The sequence below is a fragment of the Phasianus colchicus genome, chromosome 23, assembly GCF_987193195.1.
Source record: "Phasianus colchicus chromosome 23, bPhaCol1.hap1.1, whole genome shotgun sequence".
In the NCBI taxonomy this organism is placed as follows: Eukaryota; Metazoa; Chordata; class Aves; order Galliformes; family Phasianidae; genus Phasianus; species Phasianus colchicus.
Genome location: NC_143458.1, coordinates 4,285,251 through 4,308,459, shown reverse-complemented (window position 1 = coordinate 4,308,459; position 23,209 = coordinate 4,285,251). Strand labels below are relative to the sequence as shown.

The 23,209-nt window shown below is 46.8% G+C and overlaps 2 protein-coding genes across 23 annotated transcripts in view; both read left to right on the top strand.

The window, feature by feature from the left end:
• Window positions 1-10,544, top strand: part of LOC116233000 (uncharacterized) — a 194,376-nt gene extending 183,832 nt beyond the window's left edge. For 16 of the 22 annotated variants that reach the window (XM_090123726.1, XM_090123746.1, XM_090123743.1 and 13 more), the window contains 5 exons: window positions 2,379-2,795; window positions 3,269-3,325; window positions 4,655-4,800; window positions 6,847-8,648; window positions 9,019-10,206. The gene's annotated coding sequence lies outside the window, so the exon portion shown is untranslated. Of the gene's footprint in view, window positions 1-2,378; window positions 2,796-3,268; window positions 3,326-4,654; window positions 4,801-6,846; window positions 8,649-9,018; window positions 10,207-10,227 lie in introns of those variants that run through there. The other 6 variants (XM_090123724.1, XM_090123739.1, XM_090123727.1 and 3 more) reach the window with 6 other exon arrangements.
• Window positions 10,545-10,704: 160 nt separating this feature from the next.
• On the top strand, window positions 10,705-18,756 carry SCN3B (sodium voltage-gated channel beta subunit 3). Its single transcript, XM_031599803.2, has 6 exons — window positions 10,705-10,947; window positions 12,444-12,607; window positions 14,129-14,354; window positions 15,186-15,324; window positions 15,943-16,039; window positions 16,492-18,756. Exons 1-5 carry the CDS (start codon window positions 10,869-10,871, stop codon window positions 16,004-16,006), a joined length of 672 nt encoding a protein of 223 aa, XP_031455663.1. The 5' UTR covers window positions 10,705-10,868; the 3' UTR covers window positions 16,007-16,039; window positions 16,492-18,756.
• Window positions 18,757-23,209: the final 4,453 nt, after the last annotated feature.

Sequence of the window (23,209 nt, the reverse complement as noted above, 5' to 3'; positions counted from 1 at the left end):
TTGCATGTGCTTCACTTCCTTATGGAGATGAGTCAGAGATGAAAGAGTTTCAGTCCAGTGAGGAACTGAGCATCTGCTTTAAGTAGCTGCACGTTCTTGATTTCTCTTGAGAGGGAGATAACAGGGGCCGTGATACCTCCTGCAGTATCTTTGGGATGGGGAGTATCAGGAGAACAAAATGGAAGCCTGTACTGCAGCAAGCCAACCAGGCAATGCCTGAGCATCCCTTAGGTAGCTGGACTCTGTCCTGCAGCCAGCACTGTCCCCGTCCCTCTTGTGTAAAGCATTCTTGTGTTTCCTTCAAACCGTCCCTAAAGTTCCTATGTTCATTTTTTGCATCAATTTGAGATGCTCTCAGCACTGCGCTTCCTGGCATCGTTTCTCTCTGTATGTTTCTAAGCTGGAGGTTTTGCTCTGTAAATTGTTCTGTCCATGCAGTGTGATATGGACCGGGCTGTCAGCAGTTATTTAGGGTGTAGAAGCAAGTTTTGAATCTTCAGGACTGGCCATCGTGTGATCTGATGTTCAAAACTAGAGAGGTGCTGACTGTGTGCATCGTGTTTCTTGCAATTGAACTGGAGCACACAGTGCTGTAACCTCACAGCTGCTGTGATCTGTATTCACTGGGCACATTTTCCTGCAGACACGTGGTGAGCATGAGCGTGGATTTTCTTATGTTACGTGCATTTTTTCCTTGCTTTTCCCTTAAGAGGAGAGCCTGGCTGCAATACCAGCATAGTAGGCAGGAGAGGGAGCTTTCTCCTTTGGATGTCACATTGCTGGCTGTGATTAATTCCTTTGGTTTTGTGAGCGTGGGGTGTCGTTGCATTATAAAGCGTGTTTATGGAGATAATCCACTTATCAGCCCAAGCACACGTTCTCTCTCCACCAGACAACAAATTGCTTCTGTCCTCACTGAGAGAGATTGTAAGGGCTATCCTAAACTAGAGGGACAGGGGAGGACATGGCACAAGGCTGATAATATCAGAAACAAAAGCAGAAGCAGGAGACAAATAAATGAATTTATTAAAGAACAGCTGCAAAATACAAGTGATCTACTTCAGCAACTCATTCATCAAGGGGGTTTGGCCTTGCTTCACTGTAATCTAAATTGAATCTAATTTAGATTCCAGGCAAGGGATGGGAATCCTTTCCTGAACCAAAACAAGCCTTGCCACCTCCTACCTTTCCATTACTCATTCCTTAATTTGTTTGGGTTTGTTATGTAGGACACTCAGGAAGAATAGCTTAGAGCTGTGTGTGCCTGTGCTGAGTCTGATGTTGTAATCACTGCTTTGCCATGCATTGGGCTGACTTTTTGGTGCAGAGAGAGCACCCAGAGCTGGCAGCACGCCTCTGCCCAGGGCCCCAGCACCTCAGTGTGAACATCTTCCTCTTCTGACCACTGGCTCCCTTGCTCTGCTGCTTGACTTAGTCTTGGGATCAAGCAGTTTCTGTTTTTTCTCTCTAAAAATCAGCTCTGCTGGTGCCTACACACACCCAGCCCACCCCAGAGACAGACATTGGCAGGTAGCTTCCTGCACTTCTGAGATATCCTGCTTGCTGACCTACTTTCTGTTCTGGCATTATGTGTTGATAAACAGCAAAACTCAGCCTCCTAGCCTTTGTATATCTGGAAGGACCCAGGGGCAGAACTCCTATCTTCATCTTCACGCTCATCAGTGCTGCATGCCCTATTTCTGTATTGGTAGCCAGCTTGTGCTTGCCAGCCTCCTTTCAGAAAGTGTTCCATGCCACGTGAGAGGTGGGTGATTAACTGCTTGGAGGCAACCAGCTGGCAATGGGAATGAGTGTGGGAATGCTGCTTCCTTCCCACTTCCGAGCACTGCACCAAAGAATGAGAACCTCCATCACACATGGAGAACCTCCATCACACATGGAGAACCTCCATCACACATTGAGAACCTCCATCACACATGAACTGCGTTCTAGACCCCTCCAGGGAAGGGCTGGGGAGTTTTGCTCAGGTTAAAGTAGGAAATTCCAGCTGAAGCCAAGACTGGGTTGGCCTCAATAAAGCAGGACACAGGTGGGAAAACATTTCCTTTTCTGAGATTCCTTGAATGAGTACTGGGGTCTGCTATGCAAGGCAGGCAGTTCTCCTGATCCAGCCCTGCTGTGGTGAAGCCCTGTGCTTTCCTCTTTTCTCCCTGAAGGACTCCTAATGCTGCTCAGCCCTCTGATGCTGTTCAGCATCAGTACCCTATGAGAACTCCCATTCTTATTACATTATGAGCTGAAAGGAATTTGCAGTTTGGTGGCCAGGAATGTTGAAACACCTCCTGAGACAGTGTATAAAGGATATATCTTGGAGATATTTCCTACTCACAGCAGGGTGTTTGCGTTGTATTTTCCAGATGCAGTCAGAAGACTTCAGCCTTTCAAGCCCATTTTTTGGCTTTGAGACTGGAACAACACTCAGGAAAATCCATCTGCTGCAGGAAACATTCCTACCTGCATTACCAGTGGTAGGCTGTCCTCAGAGTCGTGCAGTGGATTCCCAGGGTTGTGTTCAGGTCTGTGCTGTGCTGCTGCAGCAGCTGTGTGAAATGCTTTAAGGTAAGAAGATGCTGCCATCCTCAGCAGGAGCAGCTGGTACTGAGATGTTAGCATGTGGGCATCCGTGTGTTCCACAAACAAGATGGGGAAAAGAAGGGACTGCAAAGCTTTGCCTGGAAAGGGAAGTGAGTGAGAAGGTTTTGCTGAGCAAGCTGTGTCAAGGCAGAAGACCAGGATTAATAAACCCTGTGCGTGATCATGGGGCAGCAATGAAGGTATGAATGCAATGAAGGGGTCAGTGGTGGGGTGGAGGCCGTGTAACCTGGTCATGGCAACAGGAAACAGGAAGGCAGGGGCTCTTGCTTCAACCTGGCTTTAATCTGTGGCCTTCAGCAAAGTGCTTGGCCTCCATCAGCCCCTGTGGGGTTGGTCCTCATGGGCTGCAGTGGTTGAGGGAGTGATTGCTTGGCAGCACCTCCAGAAATCAGGAGGTGATAGGGAAGGGATATTGAAAACCCAAAGGTATTTAGCATCAGTGGTGTGTGGAGTTCACCCCATGTTTCTACATGGTCTTCCAAATTCCACTCCTATAATAATTGGGGTGGAAAATTGGTACGTTTCATGGTATTTTGGGTCAACTCAAATTAGCAGTTGTGTTTAAGATACTTGTTGATAATTTGCTGTTAATTTTTAAAGTGATTTTAGATTACAGTTCCTCTAAAAATGCAGTTTTCTTTCTTGCTTTCAGAGAATGAAAGAAGCTACCCTGACACATCACAGAAAGCATGTTTCTTTCTAAATCAAAGTAAGCTTCCAGCATTCACTGAGGATGTGTGAAATCCTTATTTCTCCTTCAGAAATAGCTCGGTGCTTGTGTGTGCTGCACTGAAATGTGTCATTTCTTGGAGAAACAACCCATGTCGATACTGGTTGTGTTGTTGTTGTTCTTAGATGCTGGGAAAGGGCTCTCACGTCCGTGGTATGTGAGGGAAAAAAACCTATTAATAGAACAAACAGCTCCTTTGTTAGAATATGTCATCTGGTTTATATCAGGCCGGGTGTAGGAGGAGGAAGGACTGTGGTAAAAGCAGTGGGAGTTGCCCTCTGCAATGTGCAGCCCAAACCCACTGAGCACCTTTTTCTCTGGCACCCAGAGCTGTGCAAGGAGAGCAGTTATGCACTGGAGATGGGAATATAATCCCTACCAGGCAAAGGGGTGGGGGGGGGGGATGTTTAAGTGCAGCCAACTGGGAACATCTGTCAGGGTTTTGCTTTGGAATGCACAGCCTGGTTTTAGTGTAATGAAATTTCTGGCAGAAAACTCATGTGTTTTTATAGGAAAAAAAAAAAAAATATGTATGTATTTCTCCCTCAGTGGTTTTCTTCTGAAAAATAGTGAGCATCCCATGATGTCTATGGTATTCATTCAGGTGCATGAAGGTTCATGGTGACCTCTGCTTCCCTCATCCTGCTGATCCTACCCATAAAAGCCAGTAGAAAGTCTTGAAAATAAAAGATGTTGGCTTTAGAATGAAAACATTGTTCCACAAACGTTTTTATATTGGAGGTTGTTTACACTGGAAGTAATAAGTAGCTGTTGGAGATGTACTGTGAGCATCCTGGGTGCTTGAATGACCAGAATTTAGGAACTCGGGTACTGTTAGCAGCTGTGTAGTGCCATTGGAATGGGAATCATCACACCACTCCTCACTGGGTCAGCTGGGTACCCTTTCACCTCATTCCTACAGGGCTATTGTGAGGCTATGGATGGCTTCCAATACCCCAACTTTTATAGAGAGGGACACATACAGTTGCCTCTTTGAGTGGCATACATGTGTATGGTGTTCTCTCCCTGATGTGATCAGCATGGCTCCTTATGCACAGCCTGTTGTTTTCATTGGGTGATTGTTATCTGGACAGGGATCCTGTGGGGCTGAATCTGTACAAATAGGAAAGAAAGAGACTAAAGGCACAGCAGGTGATTTCTTGTTTTGATGATTCAAGTGTACACATAGCAATGGCAAGGAAAATGTATTGGAAGTGCAGGTAAAACTTAACTAAACTGAATTCTCTTATAACAGCAAGCTTCTCTCTCATTTATGAGTAATAATGAACACCTTTTTCTTTCAATAAGGAGTTCTTCCAATAGCAATGGCCTTCTGGAATGCTGGATTTCTGCTATGTGAGTGTGACTGGGGAGCATCCACCAACAGCATCCCATGTTCTTGAGTTGGAGGGCCCCAGCTTTAGTGCTGGAAGGAAGCTGTCTCTATTTCCAAAGTAAGTACCATCCCAAAAGTTGGGTTTGGTTTCATTAGTATTCAGGGTGGACAAATAATTACGGCACCTTTAGGACCACAAACACTCTTGGTTTCATCCTTAACGTGGTGCTGGCAGCTGACCCTGATTTTTAGCCCTGGCCAAAACACAGACTTGAGCTGATGACCTAGTTAATGTGACCTTGAAATATGCAACCACAGTGACCTCCAAGCAATTAATTATCTGACTCACGTAGCTGGCCATCCCGTCCATGGAACGTGATATAGGGGTGCTTTTGTTCTGCTCTGTTCAAGGACTGCTGCTGGAATTGCATTATTCCCTCTGCCTGCCAGCCTGTGTGATTCCCCAAGTATCTTTAATTCTTTAAATCACTTTATTTATCTTAACTGGCTGATATCTGGCTGGAATGCACAGATATCTGTGTACAGTATCAGCAGTTAGTGATTCATTCTTCTTTGAGCATCTTGTTTATTAATTACAGCCAACGCCAGTGTTTTTATATGGTCTGTATCTTCTAGATAAAAGTAGTGACTCACTGTAATTGGTCACTGCAGTCTATTTTTGTGTAGTGTCCTCTCTGTTCAATGCAAACACGTGCTCTGTGGAGGCACAATGGAGGAAAGAGCAACTGCCCATCTGCTGAGCAGCGAGAGGGGCTGAGGGCAGACAGGGCTGCAGGTGAGCTGCAGGCAGGGCAGAATGACAGAGCAAATTGAGGCACGTGTAGGAGGCAAAGGAGTTGGCAGGGCAAGAGGTGAAACAGGAGGAGTGAGGGCAAGGTGAGTGTGTGGATGGAGTTGGTGCTGCATTCCAAGCTTAGGTCTGGGGAGGACTTTCTGCATCCCTCTTGTTTTTACTGCGTCACAGAAATCTGATGTCTTCATTAAGCATCACTTACGTCCTTTATGGCCAAGTGCTTTTAGCCTTGGCAGGCACCGAACAAAGCCTGGGCTGTTTGCAGGGATTTTGTGGTTTTGCTGTATCGGGAATTTCAGGTCTTTGGGGTGAAAGGGGCCGTGTTCAGCCTCGCACACAAAGTGTTAAGTATTACATTGCTCCTGGCAGCCACCATACACAGCTTTGACGTAGGTTTGTTTTTCATCTCGGAGAATTGAATTCTGAAGAATTTCTCAGCAGCCAGGGAAAGGTGTAAGTGAGGGACACGTGTCCTCTATTTGTAGGTAAGTTAAAGGAAATTTGCAGAGGTGAAGTGGTTTGGGGTTGCCCAGCTTGTTGGTAGAATATTAAGAAGAATCCAGGCCAAAAATGGAACATCACAGGCTTATGGGATCCATTCTGTTTGTACAACTCGAGGTTTTGTTCTCAGTTGATTTTTAATTATTGACCAGCTGGGACCCTGGAAAACTCACAGCCATGAGGTCATGGGACAGAAAGCCAGAAAGGCTCGTCCACTGAGCAAAGTCTCGTGCTTGCAAAGCGATGGGGGCTCACTGAGGTGAGCAGTTAACAACAAACACATGAGAGGAGGGCACAGGAGCACATTTAGACGGTATCTGCAGCCCTTAAGCAGCTCATTGCCATTGGGAGGAGCCGGGCTTTGCCGGAGCGCTCCGTAACGCAGAGAGAACAGCGCCCTCTGGCGGCCGTCAGCGGTACTGCAAGCCCCGCCGCGCTGCGCGTAACCTCTCATTTCCTACGGAATTTGGATAGAAAGCAGTGATTGCTCTCTCTTTTTTTGTTGTTCTTTCTTTTCCTTTTTTTTTTTTTTTAATGCTTGTTTCTTTGTATAAAGTTAATAGACTAAAACGCAGCGAGCTGTAGCAGAATAGCTAGCCAGGAGAAAGTGCTTGCTTGGGTGTTGAAGTTCCCTTTGAAAAAGATAGCTTTGAAAGCAAAAGAGACTTTTTACAGATTCAAAGCTCTGTGAAAGTTGCATTACCTTACCCAGCAGCTTTGAATTTAACCAAGAAGGCATTTCTCGCTTTCAAAAGACCTTTCAGATTTGTCATATTGAAGCTGGAAAAACTGTTTTTCCTTTTTTTACATGTGATGTCTGATATATTACAGATGTGCTTGTTCTTTTAGCTGAAAGGTGATGACAGTTGTGCTCCTGGAAGAGAGAGCTGGAAACACACAGATAGAAGGCACGGGACAAGGCCACAAACTGAGAAAGTTTCTTTTGCACAATGGGAGACACAGCAGTGCAAGATAGTGAGTCTATGCAGCCACACATGTGCTGTGTTCCTGAACCCTTTGTATTCCCTGGTCAACAGAACAAATGTGCTTCTCACATTTGAGAAGCAGCATTCTAGGGGACTTGAAAAAGGAGTTAATGGTGTGTTTTCCTTGTTTAATGCTGGCTATGGGGAGGTTCAACCTCACCCTTTAAGGAAGAAAACTGCAGTGGTTTTCAGTGCAGTTCAGCCAAGGTGAGGTGGTAACACGTGGTGCACAAGATTTTATTTTGCAGAAGAAGAGTCATTGCAAGGTGCTAAAATAATTGATGCAGCGGTGTGTTTCAGTAGCAGTAAGAGTTTTAAGAGTAGGAGAAATTAAATGAGCAAATGTGAATGACTGCGTGTGGCAATCTGCTGCTAATGGATTTCCATCCACTGCTGAAATGAATGGGCTGAGGAGAGGCCTAAAAGCATATCTGTGAAAGTGCCACCTTGTTAAATTGCAGATTGGTAAAACAGCACTTCAGTTACAGCACGCAAAGGCTGGTTTATGTGCATATACACTGCTTGATCTTCTTGGTGCTGAGTCTCAGAAAACAATTTCTCAAACGTACCTGCAGGGCTTAACTGACCACAAAGTGGTAGTAATGTGGAGGAGTGAATCTCAGTGCCAATTTCTCAGACACGGGGCAATTTTCAACCCAGCCTTCACAGCACATCTGCTGCTTAAAGGGATCCAGGTACAGGCTGTAAAGTGAGAACATGCACAGTCTGTTGCCTTGAGGCTGAGAAATTGGTGCCAGCAGTGGGTCTGTGTCAGTTCCTGACGGACAGGAAAGGGGCAAGGAAGAAGCTTTGCTGATGTTTAGCTGCACAACAAAGAGGACAGTTGTGCTGAAGTGTGCTGACAAGATTATTGCAGTGACAGAGGGATCTGCTGAGATGGCTGTCACGTGGAGGCCAGAGATGCAGGTTCTGTGCTCCCACTCCCATAGCCTGGCTCAGAGACCAGAAGATTGAGGGATTAGTGGGGGTGGGGGTGCTGATTTTATTTTTTCTCTCCTCGTCCTGTTGTCCCTGTGCAGAAGTACCAGCCTTTTTTTTTTCCCCCTTTTTTCTTCTCTTTTTGCTGGTGAAGCATTAACTGGGTGGGTTGCCATAGCAACCCCTGCATGATAAGTTGGGCTGCTTCTTGCAGCTCTCAAGATTTCTCTCTCAACATTCATCCCCCTTCACCATGTCCCCTGAAGTGCTAAAATGGCCGAGGGCTTTGTGGCACTGAGCATCCTGCACCCTCTGGGCTGTGCCTCTGCTCCAGCCTGCTCCCTGCAGGCATCAGAGCAAGGAGGAGCGGCTGTGCATCCTTAGAGTGGGTGGGTTATGAAGAATATGTTCTCTCCATCTCTCACACAGCAAAGAAGCTTTCAGTATGATGTCTCGTTTACTTGCAGGGTTTTCTGAAGAGGTTTGGGCAGCATTTATCATCCGTTCAAAACAGGCACGTGGAGATGTTGGAGTGGTTCCCAGCCAAGCCCAGCTCAGAGCAAGAATTAAAGGATCTCATCCTTTCATTCTAAAAACGCACAGCATACCCAAATAGTCCAGGGAACATGTTCTGGACCAAGAGTATGCAGTGCAAATCATCTTTGCCCCATCTCTGGAGGCATTCAAGGCCAGGCTGGATGTGGCTCTGGGCAGCCTGGTCTGCAGGTTGGTGACCCTGCACATAGCAGGGGGTTGGAACTGGATGAGCACTGTGGGCCTTTTCATCCCAGGCCATTCTATGAAAATGCTTTGTCTGTAGTGCACGTCCAAGCGTGCTCTAGATGGGGAGAGGATGTGATGTCTGTTTGCTTCTCTGCCCTGTGTTTTATTGTGTTAGAATCCACCAAAACCCAAGCCCGATTTCACCAAGCGATTTTCTTCACCCCCTGGGCCACATTTCCCATTTTTAAATAGTAATTAGAACTCCAGTCTGACCAGGATGAGTAGTGTGCAGTGCTTCAGGTCTGCACATAAATGATCCCGAGGGAAAAACTTGTTACTGTTTAAGGATGTTTGTTTATTACTGTCATTTCAGCTGGTTGTCAGATGACTTCTGGAGTGCCTGGAGTTAGAGGAGAAGAGGAGGAGCACCAAGGCACCTGTGCTGAGGATGAAGGGTCAATTAGTGGCTGCTGAGCAAATCATAGAGCTGCTGCATCCTAATCCTATAGACTTGGTCCCTCTCTGCCATTCCTGGCAGTGTTCTCCAGAATAGATGTAAGTAGAGCAGCACAGCACAGTGCAGCTCTGCTGATCCTGCAGCTCCTGGCAGTGCACCTGGCTGCCCAGGAACAGATGTGATTTCCACTGCACTTCATGAAACAGGTGCTTGTCAAATGAGATGGCTGTGAACATTGTTCAGTGGTTCCTGTGGCTGTAAAAATACCCTCCACCACAACTCATCTGCCACACACAGGCTGGATTGTTCCGGAAAAGCTAGGAGCAAATCCTTTAGCTAAGCCTGCCTTTCCTTTTGTTGAGTTGTGGAAACAGTGAGGGGCAATGGGAGATGAGCATGTGACTTTGTGTGTTATCATCTCTGGGTATTGAGGTGCTATTTTTGCTTCCTTCAGGGAAAAGTTAAATATTCTGTTTTGGATATTCACGACGAATAGCTTTTAAGGGAGAAAATGAAAGGGTGTTGCTGACATCTGGTCTCTGCTCCTGGAGATATATAGGTGTTTTCTTTGGGAAGTTTGATGGTAGGATGGTGGATAAAGCTGGAGAACACCAAGGTCAGAGGAGATAGAAGCTGCCATGGCTTTGGTCAGTCACTGCTGCAATGCATCAGGGCTGCAAAGGTTTCAGGAGTCACAGCCTCCGATACAAACAATTGGATGATGTTTAGGAAGAGTATTCGCTGTCTTTGTTCTATGCCTGCTTTGCTTATGCAGTGTAGGGACCAGATTGCCTGTGTGTGCCCTCTGGACCAAGCTGCAGTGCTGGGAAGGTCCAAGCTCAGCAGTGTAGTGCCTTGCTGGGGAGTCCATGTCCAGCCAGAAGGCTGAAGCCATTGCTTTCAGATGGCTGCTGTTTTCTGTTGGGTGGTTCTCATCTGTCCAAGACACACTTCTGGGTTTTGGCACAGGAAGTCGCTCCCATGTCGTTGTCTGATGGAATTGGCCAGGTTTCATTCAATAGATTGCGCTGTGCATTGAGCTGCCATCAGCACAGATGCTTTGTGAAGAGGGAGCCCATTTAACGAGCGCTTCATTTCTCCCTCTCTGCCCACTCTGACCTTCAGACTTAGAGCTTTTCTGGGTGCTGTGGCTCCAGTCCAAGCAGAGAAAGCCCAGCCTGCTGCTGGCACTGAGCTCCTGGGAGTCGGACTGGAACATGAGGAGAGGATTTCCCAGTATTTCCAACTGTGACCTTCAGAGCCGTACAAATGCTAGTATTAAACTCATTACAGGCGAAGCCCTCCCGGTGACCTCGCACGGATAACTCTCCCCCTGCTCTTTATCTGGCTTTATTTCCGAGACAGATAAACGATGCTAATATCCCCTCTCCAGCCAAAAGAGAAAAAGAGCACAGCCCCCTCCCCTGCCTCCAGCAGAACCCAGCAAGGAAACCTCGAGCTGCGAATCCACACAACCAGGAGGAGCCCCGCGTTGGGGTTGGGGCCGGCGGTGAGGGAGGGCCCGCGCATGCCTGCCGTGAGCCGGGCCCCCCGCCCGGGCGAGGCTGAGCTCCGCGCAGCCGTTGCCGGCCGTGGGTTTGCTGAGACCCGGGCAGAGCGTGGCTCGCCTTCTCCCGCAGCCACCTGCTGCGCCCGGAGCCGCCCCGCGTTACCCCGGCTCTGTCCGTGGTGCTGCTGCCGGATCGCGGGATCTTTAGAGCATCCTGTTGCGCCGGAGCTTTTACGGGAGGAGCTGAGCCCGAGGGATGATGAGCTCCTCGCTGGGAACAATGGCTGCGCTGCCAAGGCTGCTCTGCGCTTCTTCGGCCGCTTTGGTCGTTTGGGGTAGGTGCTTCCATTGCGTGCTGTGTTCAGGAGGGTTCTTTTTCCCCACGTTGCGTGCTTGTGGGATGCTCTTATCTCACAGGGTTCCTTTAAGGCTGTCACAAAACCTTTGGAGCGGCTTTTTGTTTTGTTTATAAGAAGAAGAGAAGGAAATAACATCGATACGGAGTTAATACCAACCTAATGGAGTTAATATGAGCAGAGAAATGTAATATTGCTAAGTGGACTTCTGGCAGAAAGCGTGCGCTTGCACACGCCTGCAAGTTCCTCGCTGTTTCCTGTTTGCTGCTTTTGTTGTAAAATTTGCAGTGTAATTTAACGTGCAGTTTCCAGAGAGAGGCCACATGAACCCATATGCAGTGCATGCTCAGCGCTGCTTTTCTGTGCGGGCTGTATAACCTGAAGGAAACGTTTGGGTTTTATTGCCATTTTATCTGCAATCCAAAGATACGCCGTTAGTTTTGCTAACACAGCTCAGTTTAACGTGCATGGATTGCGTGTGTTTGCATGTGTGTGTTTAATGTACTCTGTTTGCATGTGTGTGTTTAATGTAACTGGAGTAGAGCACGATCCAGTAGTTGTTTCTTTATTTCTCCCAGAAAGCTGTTGCTATCCATAGAGGTGATGTGGGAGAAAGGGACCGTTTCCAGGATAGGTCCCAGGAAAATACAGTGCATGAGAGTGAGGGTTAATGGAATCTCAAAGGCTGGGGAGGAGGGAGCAGCAGCAAAGTCAGCATCTCCACTGAGCTGCATTCAGAGACAGGGTGGGACAGACGGAACCCAGCATTGTTTAGCCCAGGGGACAAATGTCAGCAGAGATTTAGTCTTGAGACGTCGTGCTGGAGCATTGGGTTTCATATCAAGCATTTGCCTTCACAGACTCTGATTTTTGTCTCGTTTGGGAGAACTGTATTTTATAGCTGCCCATGTTTGCACAAATCTGATTGGAAGCGTTTTAAAGCGGAGTGCACGTAAAATCAATAACTCCCCCAGCTGCCAAATGCACTGAAGTCCAAGCCCTTGATTTCCAGGACTGCTTATGAAACCTAGAAACAGGAAGCATGGAGAATCTTAACCCTTTGTTTTGAGCACGCTGCCAGATGAAAAAATCCACCTTTCAACTCACACAAAGAGCGAGCTGTTCCTCCATGCTTGAATTCTGGGCTTTCTCTCATCCCAGATTCTAATTGCTGCTGGAATGGGAGCATGCTCAGCATGTGGGAGAAAGAATGAACCATGCCTTCAAAACAGCATCAATTACTACGGGGAAAATTAAAAGTTGTAACAAAGCAGATGCTGGAGAGGTGAATCTGCATGAATTCGATCACCTTCTGTTAATTATGATGCATTATTTATATCTCAGAGAAGGAAGAGAAGCAGAGGGTGTAATGAATCAAAGGGTTTTCCACTGGGGACGATGTGTGTGGATAACTGCTGTCTCTGTGTTTCCCTCTCATATGTTTGCTCACTTTTCTTCCACTGCTTTTTTCCTAGCTGGTTTTTGTTCTGCAGTATGTGTTGAAGTTCCATCAGAGACAGAGGCGGTCCAGGGGACGGACATGAAACTGCTCTGCATCTCCTGCATGAAAAGGGAAGAGGTCACAGCCAGCACAGTGGTGGAATGGTTCTACAGGCCGGAGGGTGGCAAAGATGAACCCGTATGTATGTTTGGGTAGCTGAGCCCTTGCTTTGGTTGGCCATGTTGTGACGTATGGTCTGGAGAGCTCATAGGAGAAGCCAAAAGATGTAATATGAAGAGTGTGAGTTTACCTTGCCACAGGATCCTTGATGAAGAGACCCAGACATGAAGACGTGGTTTATGCCATGTTTTCATTCAAAGTCTGTAGGAATGCCCAGCAGGTTGCTTTAATATCATAGAGGAGAGATGAGCTGGTAGCTAAATTCAGCTCCAAACCTTAGATCTTCAGTTTATATGGTATTTTTACCCAAAGGTTCTATAACACTGCTGCTGAGCAGTAACTAAAGCATCTTCTCCTTGCTGAGCTGATTAGCTGAGCTGATTAGCACACAGCAGGTACCCATGGCAGGAAAAGCTAGAATCTGTTGGTGAGTTCAGACATTTTGGGTTGCACTACATGAATGTCAGTTTCCAGTTTTCTTTCTTTGAATGTGTGTCATCCAGTATACAAGGGAATTGAGAAGGAAAAACAGAAGCATGGAACGGCACCCGGCCACGTTGGCCAACTCTTATTTCTTGGGATGCTTCTGAATTCTGAAACTGTTCTTTGGAGGTTAAATCAGGCTCTGCTAAATCTGTAGGACAGAATTTAATTCTTTTTTGCCACAAAGAAACCAGTGGTGTGCTGACTGTGGGAGGATCTGTGCGAGTTGCTTTGGATCCCTGTCAGGAAAAGGTAAAATTAGTTTTCAGGGTGAATTAAAATGGGAGCCTTACAAGAATGGTTAATCTGAGAATAAGGTTTCAGTAGCTATTTTATCCAAGCGTGAAGAATTAGATCTGTGCCTTCATTTCATCATGATTAAGTAGGGCCAGGCAAGACAGCAAATAATCTCCTACTCTGAGAATGAAAAGAACCACACAAGGGAATGAGATGGGTGATGTATCTGCTAGCAGCATCCCAAAGGTTGGCCATGAAGGTGAGCTGGGCAAGCACTGTGATGGCTGTGGCCAGCCAGAAACTGGCCAGTGCCCAGGCCTGTGAAAGCCACCCAAGGTCTGTGCTTCTGATGCTCTGTTTTCACACTGTTGTCCTTCTTCTACAACATCTCCACGTTAGCTGGATATCCTAGGGCTTACCGAAAATGGCTTTTTGTCTTGGCAGTATTGTTTTCTGTGGTATCTTCTAGAGATGACCCAGTGACTGAAAGTCGGTCACTAAGGCTACAGCATCCTAATTTTAGTTCAGTTGCTGATTTATTTATTTTTGTGCCATTGTCCATATGTCTCTCTACTGTTCTCTGCCTCTATTTTCATCATGGAAGTAAAAAAACAATTCAGTTTTCTCTCTTTAGTGAAGCAGGCTGAGATTTTGAGGTAAGGGATAACAAAATATGAATATATGTTGATCCCAGGAAGGCCACATCCCAGAACGTGCAGCATGCAGCCAGAGGAGAGCAGAGTTCCTTGGATATGTTGTGTTATTGTCTGAAATTGAAATCAGCTGTTAATCAGAATATCCCTTCGTGTTTCCTCACAGATCTACGAGCACAGGAAAATGAATCACGAATTTCCAAGCCGCTTCAGCGGTCGGATACAATGGAATGGGAGTAAAGACATGCAGGATGTATCCATCACTGTGTTAAATGTCACCTTGAATGATTCGGGTATCTACACCTGTAATATCACCCGGGAGTTTGAGTTTGAGATTCACCGGCCTCTCTTCACAAGCTCCAGATTGATCCACCTCACCGTGGTGGAGGAGGGTATGGAGGACTGGCAGAAATTGTGTCGTGTCCTAACTGGCCGTGGGTGTTTTATACAGGGACAGGATTTTGACTGCATTGTAGGAGGGGGATGACTGAGCTGCCAGACAGTCGTGTCAAGCAGAGGTTTCCACTTTCTCTGGTCGGAACCCTCACCTCTCCCCTGGTGGCTCAGGGATGCTACAGCACAGATTTTGCCTGGCTGCCCACAGCTGCTCCTTCCTCCCCCTCCCTCTCTGAACTCATTCTCCATTTTGATTTCAGTCTCTTGCATCCTTCTTTCCTTTGTACTGCTCTTCAGTCTTACTGTTACTCTCGTCTTTGCCCAGATCTGTGCTGAGATCCTGGCTGTAGGAATCTTGCTGTCCACTCCATAGTGGGACAAGTTTTATCCCTCATCTTTTTATTTTGTGCCTTCCCTTTCTTTCTTCCCTGCAAGTGTCTGTTTTGATCTCTCTCCAAAGCAGTGTTGGCACAGCACGCTCAAGCAACTGCAGCAAGTAAGACATGTGAAGGAAAGGGTAGGTGCAGCTGAGATAGGCTCATGGTGAGCAATCTGTATCAATGTGTAGGTTGCAGAGAACACAAGACACAGGCAAGCCTATGCATCTTTGATACCAGTGGAAACATGCCCTGAAATTGCTGCTGGTGTGTTTCATTGGCAGCCTTACCTGTTTCCTGTCTTTTGACCCCTCACAGAGTAGTGGCAGTTGGGACTGTGTGATAAAGTGGGTTAGGAAAGAGGAGATGAGGGTGGGAAGGTCTGAATGGAGCTGCTGTGCTCCAACAGCTGTATGTAAATGATCAGAGATGATTTCATTTTCCTAACAGCTGGAGAAGACTTCACCTCAGTCATCTCTGAAATCATGATGTACATTCTGCTGGTCTTCCTCACCTTGTGGCTACTGATAGAAATGGTCTATTGCTACAGGAAAGTCTCTAAGGCAGAGGAGGCTGCCCAGGAAAATGCGTAAGTGTGAAATTTCTCCAGATGTGAGCTGTTCTACGAGGGGTCCTTCAGATGTCCTTCAGATGTCTTAGTCCAGGCCAGATTGCAAGAAGGCTGAACTTTGCTATAGCACATTTCTAGCTGAGGTGTGATGTGTTTGAAATCACTGCACTGGATGTGAGTACCCAGAGAAACAGTGCAAGGGAGAGATGATGCACGTGGTAGGGAGGGTGGCCAAGGTGGGCAGGATTCCAAGGTGGCCCAATTTGAACCATCTGGAGATGCTCTCCTGGAAGGCCCACTTCTAGAGATCTGATTCCAAGTCTGTAGCCTATACTGTGATAAAGCAGTAGAAGAGGGTAGTTCTGGCAGTTGACAGAGCAGCGACTTTCCAATTTTTCTGCTGGCCTATTCCTATCTTTTGTACGTTCTCAGCTTAAATAACAGTGGTGGGAAAGCTGTATGCATAGGGTTTTACAGCAGGTAAGGCTCAGCATCTGCTTCTGGTTATGCCAAGGATCTTCTATGAATGATATTTGTTACCTTAGAGATACTTGGGTAATTCAGCATCTCTGAAGGAGTGGAAGGACTTGAACTACACACCTCAGGTTACGCTTTCATCTTTTTTTCCAACTACAGGACAGACTACCTTGCAATTCCATCAGAAAACAAGGAAAACTGTGCCGTGCCTGTAGAGGAATAGCAGAGAGGTGTCTGCAGAGTGCGCAGCACCAAGGTAAGTGATGAGGGAGCAGTGAATTGCTGCTTGTGCCTGACCACACTTCAGCCTTACTGCTGTGGGTTAGGATTGTGTGGTGCTGGAGAGATGGCACAGGAGAGATTCCTGGAGGTTTTGCCCCATATCTGGAGCTTCCACAGTGACCTCAGAAGCAATTTAGGTATCACTGAATGGTGGCATTCAGGCTGTGATTTAACTTCTCCTTTACCTAATCCTCTGGAGTTGGAAATAGTGACTGTCCCCTGCAGATAGGGAGCTGTATGCAGGAGGAGTGACACCATCTCCAGAGGAACCAGCTGCTGTGGGACAGCTTTGTGTGCAGAAGACTGGAATCTAGGTCCCTGGAAGTCTTTTTCTTGTCCCTTCAGGCATTGTGCTGATTATGGCATGACCCTTACTTGAGTACATTCCAATGACTTGCACTCTATGGGGAATTCTCTCACTTGCAGGGGCTCTGAAGACAGAAGGATCACGTCATGCCAGCCAGGTTTGAGGGGGAGCTCTGCGTCATCAGGAGGAAATACGGGGAAGTGTAAATTCTCTTCCATTTGCCTTGGACTCTGTACAGCCTTGACTTTGGCCTCATGACTCCATTCTGAGCTGCCAGCCCATTTGTTAAAGGACTCTCCTTTTTGAAGCATGCTGAGCAAAGGGCACAGGGGGTGCGGGCAGCACGGCTCCTTCCCAAGTTTCAGTTCCATCTTCACGTTTATGGCTTTGTAACTGTTAATGTCATTTCTTAGCTGCTATCACCACCGCCTTTATTTGCAAAATATGCTAGTTCTCCATTGCAGACATTAAGGGCATGTGTACTGTTACTCTGACCTGCAGGATTGGGAATATCTTCATCTTAAGGTGACGATGTTCCACCACAGCCCAAGATGTGACTATAGGTGTTAAACAGGAAGAGTTCAATTAGTGTAGTTGTTGCTCAGTAAATTCCTTTGGACTTTGGGCTGCCAGGGCAGGTGCATAGTAGCACGAGAACTATAAATGCATTAAAACAGATAAAAATGTGTAGTAGGAAGATGAGTCCCTGTGCTATGGTCACACCTGCTTCTGAAGGAGGGAGCTGAGAATATAAATCCTGAAGTACTCCTAATTTGGGAGGCTGTATAACGTAAGTATCAGAACCCCCTGTCCCCTCCCTTTCACTTAGCAAGAGTTGAAATTCTTAGTTCCTTCCATTTGCCTTGTGCAGCAGGTTTACTCCTCAAGCATACAGAGGCACAGAGATAGGAATAACCTGTGGAGCCGTGTTCAGCAACCACAGGGGAGCCAGTAAGACAAGGTATGCCTTTAACCTGTTTCTGGGGGATGCTCCGAAAGGAAGACAGCTGGATGCAGACAGGCAAGCAAAGTAACTAGGATGCATTGCCCTCTGAGTGGGACACAGCTTTGTAAAATAATCCTTGCAGTTGTGATGGTTGTCATATACTATATTGCAGCACCACCTAGAGGAATAGAAAGAACGTGCTTATTTTTTCCTAGGCTGTAGTAATTCTGTTTTGTGATGAGTCACCGGTTTGAATAGTCAGTATTCATTGTAAATGACACATTTCTGCACAGGAAATACCTTGTAAATTCAGTGGCACCTATGCAAATTTACCTTCTAAATCTTAGTGGCTTAAGCAGAGTGCAGTTAGTTTGCTGGCTTCAAATGTAGATCAGTTGAACACAACCACCAGGATTATGAGGAAAAAACAGGCAGAAACATTGGCCAGGGTAGAGTTGTACTTCAGGATGAAGTGGGGAAAGATAGAGGGTCTTTTTCATATGGGAGATGTTGTTACATCCCTGCTGCAATGGAGCCTTTATTGCTTGCAAGAGCTGACAAATTTTGCTACACCGACTGCTTCTAAATACTATGAAGTGCTTGTGAATCTCGAGGCATGCTTCGTACTTACGGGATTTCCCCTGCTTAAGTTCTGCTGCAGTTTGTGTTGCTAAAAATCATAGAAATGTCTCCATTTGTCAGTCAGGTCCGGGCCGGATTTCTAACTGGCCGTTGTTCAAAATTCCTTTTTTAAGAGCAAGTTTCAACTTTAGCCAACTGTTACGATGCAGTTTTCACAGAGCTGAGTCTGGCAACCTGAGCACATTTTGCAGCTGAATCACGCTTGTAGTCTGGGCACCTCAAACTCTAATATCCCCAAATCTTCTCATTCTGCTGGGTGTCTTCATTTTCCCTAGGCCATCTTGCCTGGCCTCAGGGCACTTGGGGGCATAATCCTAACTCTAGATCCACAGCAACAGAGGAGCTGTCCCTGCAGTTTCCGTCGCTGATCATGGCACTAAGATCCAGGGTGATTTTTAGGTAAGGTCACTAAACCCCTCTCCCACTTCAGCCGTGTTCCTCCCAGCCCTTACGATGTGCTGATGGTACAACGTTGAGCCAAAAGGAAACCAAAAAAAGGAGTAAACAGTTTCTTGAGAGCTACCTCGGGTGGTAAAGAAGGGCCGTCGTGTAGTCCTGCACCTTGTGGTATTTTACACACATCTTCTTTAGATGCTTTTTGGACACATCTTTCACTTTTCCAATTCCTGCATATGACTATTGCCCTGTGTTGTCGTAGACGGGAAAACGGTGTCTAAATTTTGCTCAGGATTCCCACGGTGGAAAAAAAAAAAGTTGGTTTATTTCAAGGGCAGCACTAAAGGCAGGTTATGTCCTGGGAGAGACGGTCCTGGTTGGGATCTGAAGAGACCCTCTCTGTGTATTTGGAAATGATAGAAAAGCCTAGAAGCAGGCAGGACAATAAAAAAGAACAAAGCACTCACAAGTCACGCTGTTGTTTGATAGATTTTTTTTAATTTATACCGTACTCCCATTGTACTAGCTACTTACATGGAGTTTTGGCTGCATAGCCTTTACAATTCCTAGGTTCTAGCAGGTAAGTTTCATCATCGTTTTTCTCGCGTTTTGCGCACAGCGCAAACCTGATGACAGTTAAACAACTCCTAAAACAAAACCACGGCTCCTCCCCCAGCCCACCCTGAAGTTCACATCAGTGCTGCAGGCTGTGGCCAACAGCCCTCTGCTTCCCAGGTGCTGATATCCAGAAGGGAAGCGCGCACCCATGGGTGTCTGTATGACCCTTCCCTCGCCATGCTGACACGAGGAGTTCCTCATTAATCTGCGATTAGGGCAGCAATTGGGGTTGCAGGATCTGGGGCTCAGGTGGGCAGAACACACTCCAGGGTGTTTAGCAGCTTTACCCAGCCCTGGAGCGTGTGATGAGATGAACTGCTGTGAGAGTGACGACGTCCCAGAGGTGCCACAGCCACACAGTGCCAGTCCTGGCGGTCAGAGATGTACGCTGCGATGGTTCTGCTGCTCCTCCCTCTGCTCTGAGCTCGTCGGGCCAAGAGCCAGGTTAGTGCTGCTGTATCTGCTCTGCTAAGTGCTATTCCAAGGGAGGTGGGCTTGCAAAGACTGGAACGTACGTGTGTGGTGCAGGTTCCACTTCTTTGCTGGGTTAGAGCTGTTTTGCAATAGCTGTTCTCCCACCTCCTAATGCTGCTGGGGCAGTTTGGGCTGAGACTGAGATACGACCAAGCAGCTGTAGAACCTGAGCTGCACATTTGTTTTATTCCCTAACGATTCTTGGAGGTTTGGGTTGGGGAAGGGTGGCCATTGAACGTTAGCAATGGAATTGGCCTACATGAGTGAGGTAACAGAAACGGCCAGAGGAGGTTACCTCCCTGAGCCATGTGCAAATATAACTCCTTCCGCAGAAGGAAGTCTTTTCCCTACTGAAAAAAAAATAAGAAAACAAACAAAACACATTCACTTAAAGGGCGTACAGACTGCATCAAGGGAAGGCAAGCAGGGACAGCACCAGGTCAGTCCATCCATGACAAAGGGAATGATTGTCTGGCAGCAGAGGTGTGTGGGGAGAGGGAAAAGCCATAGCAAGTGCTGCAAAACATGTGGGAGAGGGAAGCATGGCACACCAGGATCCATGCAGAGGGTTGAAGCCCGTGCTGTCTGGCTGGGTCAGGGAATAATCTCAGTCGGCAGTCAATAAAGACATGAGGATATTATTTGGCCAGTGTGCACATCTAAAAAAGAAAGGTATTATGGCACAAAGAGACTCGTGCAGGGAGGAGGGTGCAAAGCACAGAGATCAGAGCATGCCAGGCAGAGGGAACGGGCCAAAAAGGCAGCACAGTTACACCTCAGCAACTACACTGACACAAATGTTTTTGCGAGCTACTTACCTCGGGTGCTTTGGTTTAAGAGTCTCTGTTTTGAGTATTGTTTTTAAGCAAGCCCCTGCTGGATATTTAAACTAGTGCTGAGACTGAAAAGACCGAGCCAGAATCTACACGAACCCATCACAAAACCTCTCAATGGCAGCAGACCCTGCTGGAACAATGTCTCTGGAGTTGAGCACGTACCTCAAAGTTCTGCCAACACAGTTCTGCCAGCTGCCCTGAGAAACATGACAGAATTGCCCCTCCTGCCCCCAGCCAGCAGTGCTGTGAGCAGCCAAGCACTGCAGCTTCAGCTCTGTGCCACTTTCAGCATTCTGTGCAACCAGAAATTCCTAGCTTTTAAATTAGGAAGTCGTCAGCCTGTTATTCTGGTTGGGAAAAGGAAACTTGGAGATAAAGCTATCTGGTTGTATGCTGGAAAATGGTTAGTTTGGTACATACCTCACTTGGGAGCAAGCATGGAAATGCACTAGGGATGTTCTTGTAGAGAAGAACTCTCAAGAGCATGGCCTCTTCACATGGTAGCAGAGTAGGACTCAGCATGTTAGTTAGCCACAAGGTATGAAGGAATCCCTATTGGGGTCAGAGCCTCTTCCCAGATCACTGCAGTAGACCTGGGGACCAGCATTCACAGAGGGGTTTGTATGTGTGTGAACTCGCATTCTAACTTGATGTAAGTGAACTCTCTGTAAATGAACCCAAGAGGAAGAAGAGTCTCTAAAGTTTTCCCACTCTTAGTATGGAAGAACCATCTCAGCCTGGAGCTCTTTCCTGGTGCTGGGTGAGGTACAAGCTGCAGGCTGCTCTCTCTACCTCTTCTCTTCAGGTGCTTCTGAAATACAGATCTGAGAAGGCAAAGCTAGCAGGAAAGGAAGAGGGATAAAGGCCATGTGACAAGGAAGGGCTGCACTCAGCACAGCCTGTATGTATGCACTCCCTTCTGAATAGCACTTCTTATAGCACTTCTTATGTGCAGCCAAAATACGAGGCTTGCAGATGTTTCTTTCACTCAGCTTTGGTGTATTGCAGGCCTGCCTGTCACAGAAATCATTGCAGAGCATAGCCAAAAGGTCTCATCTTAAGTACTGGCAGTAAGTGTTCCCAGTTGCTAATTGGAAAATGAACTTTCTACTGGCTCCTATAAAGGTAGGAAAAAGCATATGTGTGTAGGCTACATAGTTTTGTCCTGAGGACATAAGCAGGCTGAAGTCTGTCCCCATCTACATCCAGGTGAGCTTCTGAAACAAACGGGGTCTGTCTGATGGGAAAAGTGCTCAAATTCACCTTGAGCTCATCCCAGGAGCCATAATCCAAACATTTCCTTTTAGTTAATCGTTAAAAGGTATGTATTTATTAAAATGCTATCAAGCTAGGATTAGTAATGTATTCTTCTTCTACAGAAGCAGGTGACATAGACAAACTGGCAAGTCAGAGCTTTATCTCCCTCCTGCTGATAGGTAGCATCTTACTTGGCACAAATCAGGCTCCTCTGTTGGCACAAATGTGCACGTTTGCCTGGAGCCATGTTTCTTTGACAGTCTCTTTTGTAGCTGCCAAAATTCAGCAAATCCAAACCCAGCTCCACTTGCTGGACAGATTATTTATGTCAAACATGTTAAAACCAGTTTAATATGCAGGTAAAATGAACCGTAGTGCTTAATACTTTTACAGCTGCCTGTGTGTAACCTCACATTAGTTTGTCTCCAAGACCAAACCCAAGGAAGCTGTACCAGTGGGAACAGCCAGAATCACCGCAGTCTGCAGAGATGCTGCAGAGAAAGGAGGATGCACATATGAGCAAAGGGATTTCTTGCCTCCATAACTAGCAAGAGAATGTCAGATTGGTAAGCAGCCAGCTCTAGCTACTGGCATTTATTTTGGACCCTTTCAGACACGTGGGTTTTCTGTCCTCTGCTGGGTTGTTTGTATAGGTACAGAAGTTTGCTGGCCATGCTGCCAAGACCCACGTTCCAGGTTTCTCTTGCTTTCTCTTTTCTGGCTAGGCAGCAAATATAGGTCTTCCTATCTCCTTATTCTTTCCTGCTCTATGGATTTAAAGAGGGGAAGATGGGCTACAAAGCATTTTTCTGTGCTTAGCAACTGTGGGAGTGGTGAAGGGGCATCTCAGCCAGTGTGGCAAGTCAGCAGCAGGGAACTGGGGCCCCCTGGTCCCAAGGTAAGAACAGCAGAATGCCCTTCTCAGGCTCTAGCAGCTCAGATTCATTGTATAGCAGCCATTTCAGCAGCAGCATCCCTGGAAAAGGTCAGGGAGCATCACAATAGTCAGCAGCATGAAATGAAACAGTCATAAATGCAAGTTACTCCCTAGTTCTCAACGCATTGCCACTTGTACCTTACTTTCACAGTCTTTTAAGTGCATTCAATAACCTGTTTGTTTGTGAGTCTTCTTCTCTAGGTCATACTGTGCCTAGTGTTTGGTCAGTAAATTATTAGGCAGGCTGGGAGAAATCACAGGTTTCTTCTAACAGTGGTACCTTGCCATGGTTGGGCTGCATATGCTGAAGCTTGTGAGGGTTTTCCCCAGCTGTGTGGATTTGTTCCTGCTATACAAAGATGCAAAAAACACTCACCTCTATGTCCCTTGGTCTTTCAGTGCCAGTTAGAGCTGGAGACCGAGGGACACATGAGACCTGCACCATTTCTTGTGGGGAGCACACAGCTGCCTCCTTCCTGCCATCTAGGAGGTGGACATGGCCTGGTTCTGAACAAAGGTTCTGGGCAAAGGTGGAGACTTGAGCACATCACCTAACCTACTGGGCTGGGTAAGATGAGAAGGCATTTATTAATTGCTTACTCCTGCACCCCCTGTCCCACCCAGTGCACAGTCCCTCTCCTGTCGTGTGGCTGCTAACAGGAATCTGGAGAAATGTCCCAGAAGAAGTAAAAATGCATACTGTTTTTTTAATGCAGGTTTGCCACCTGTCT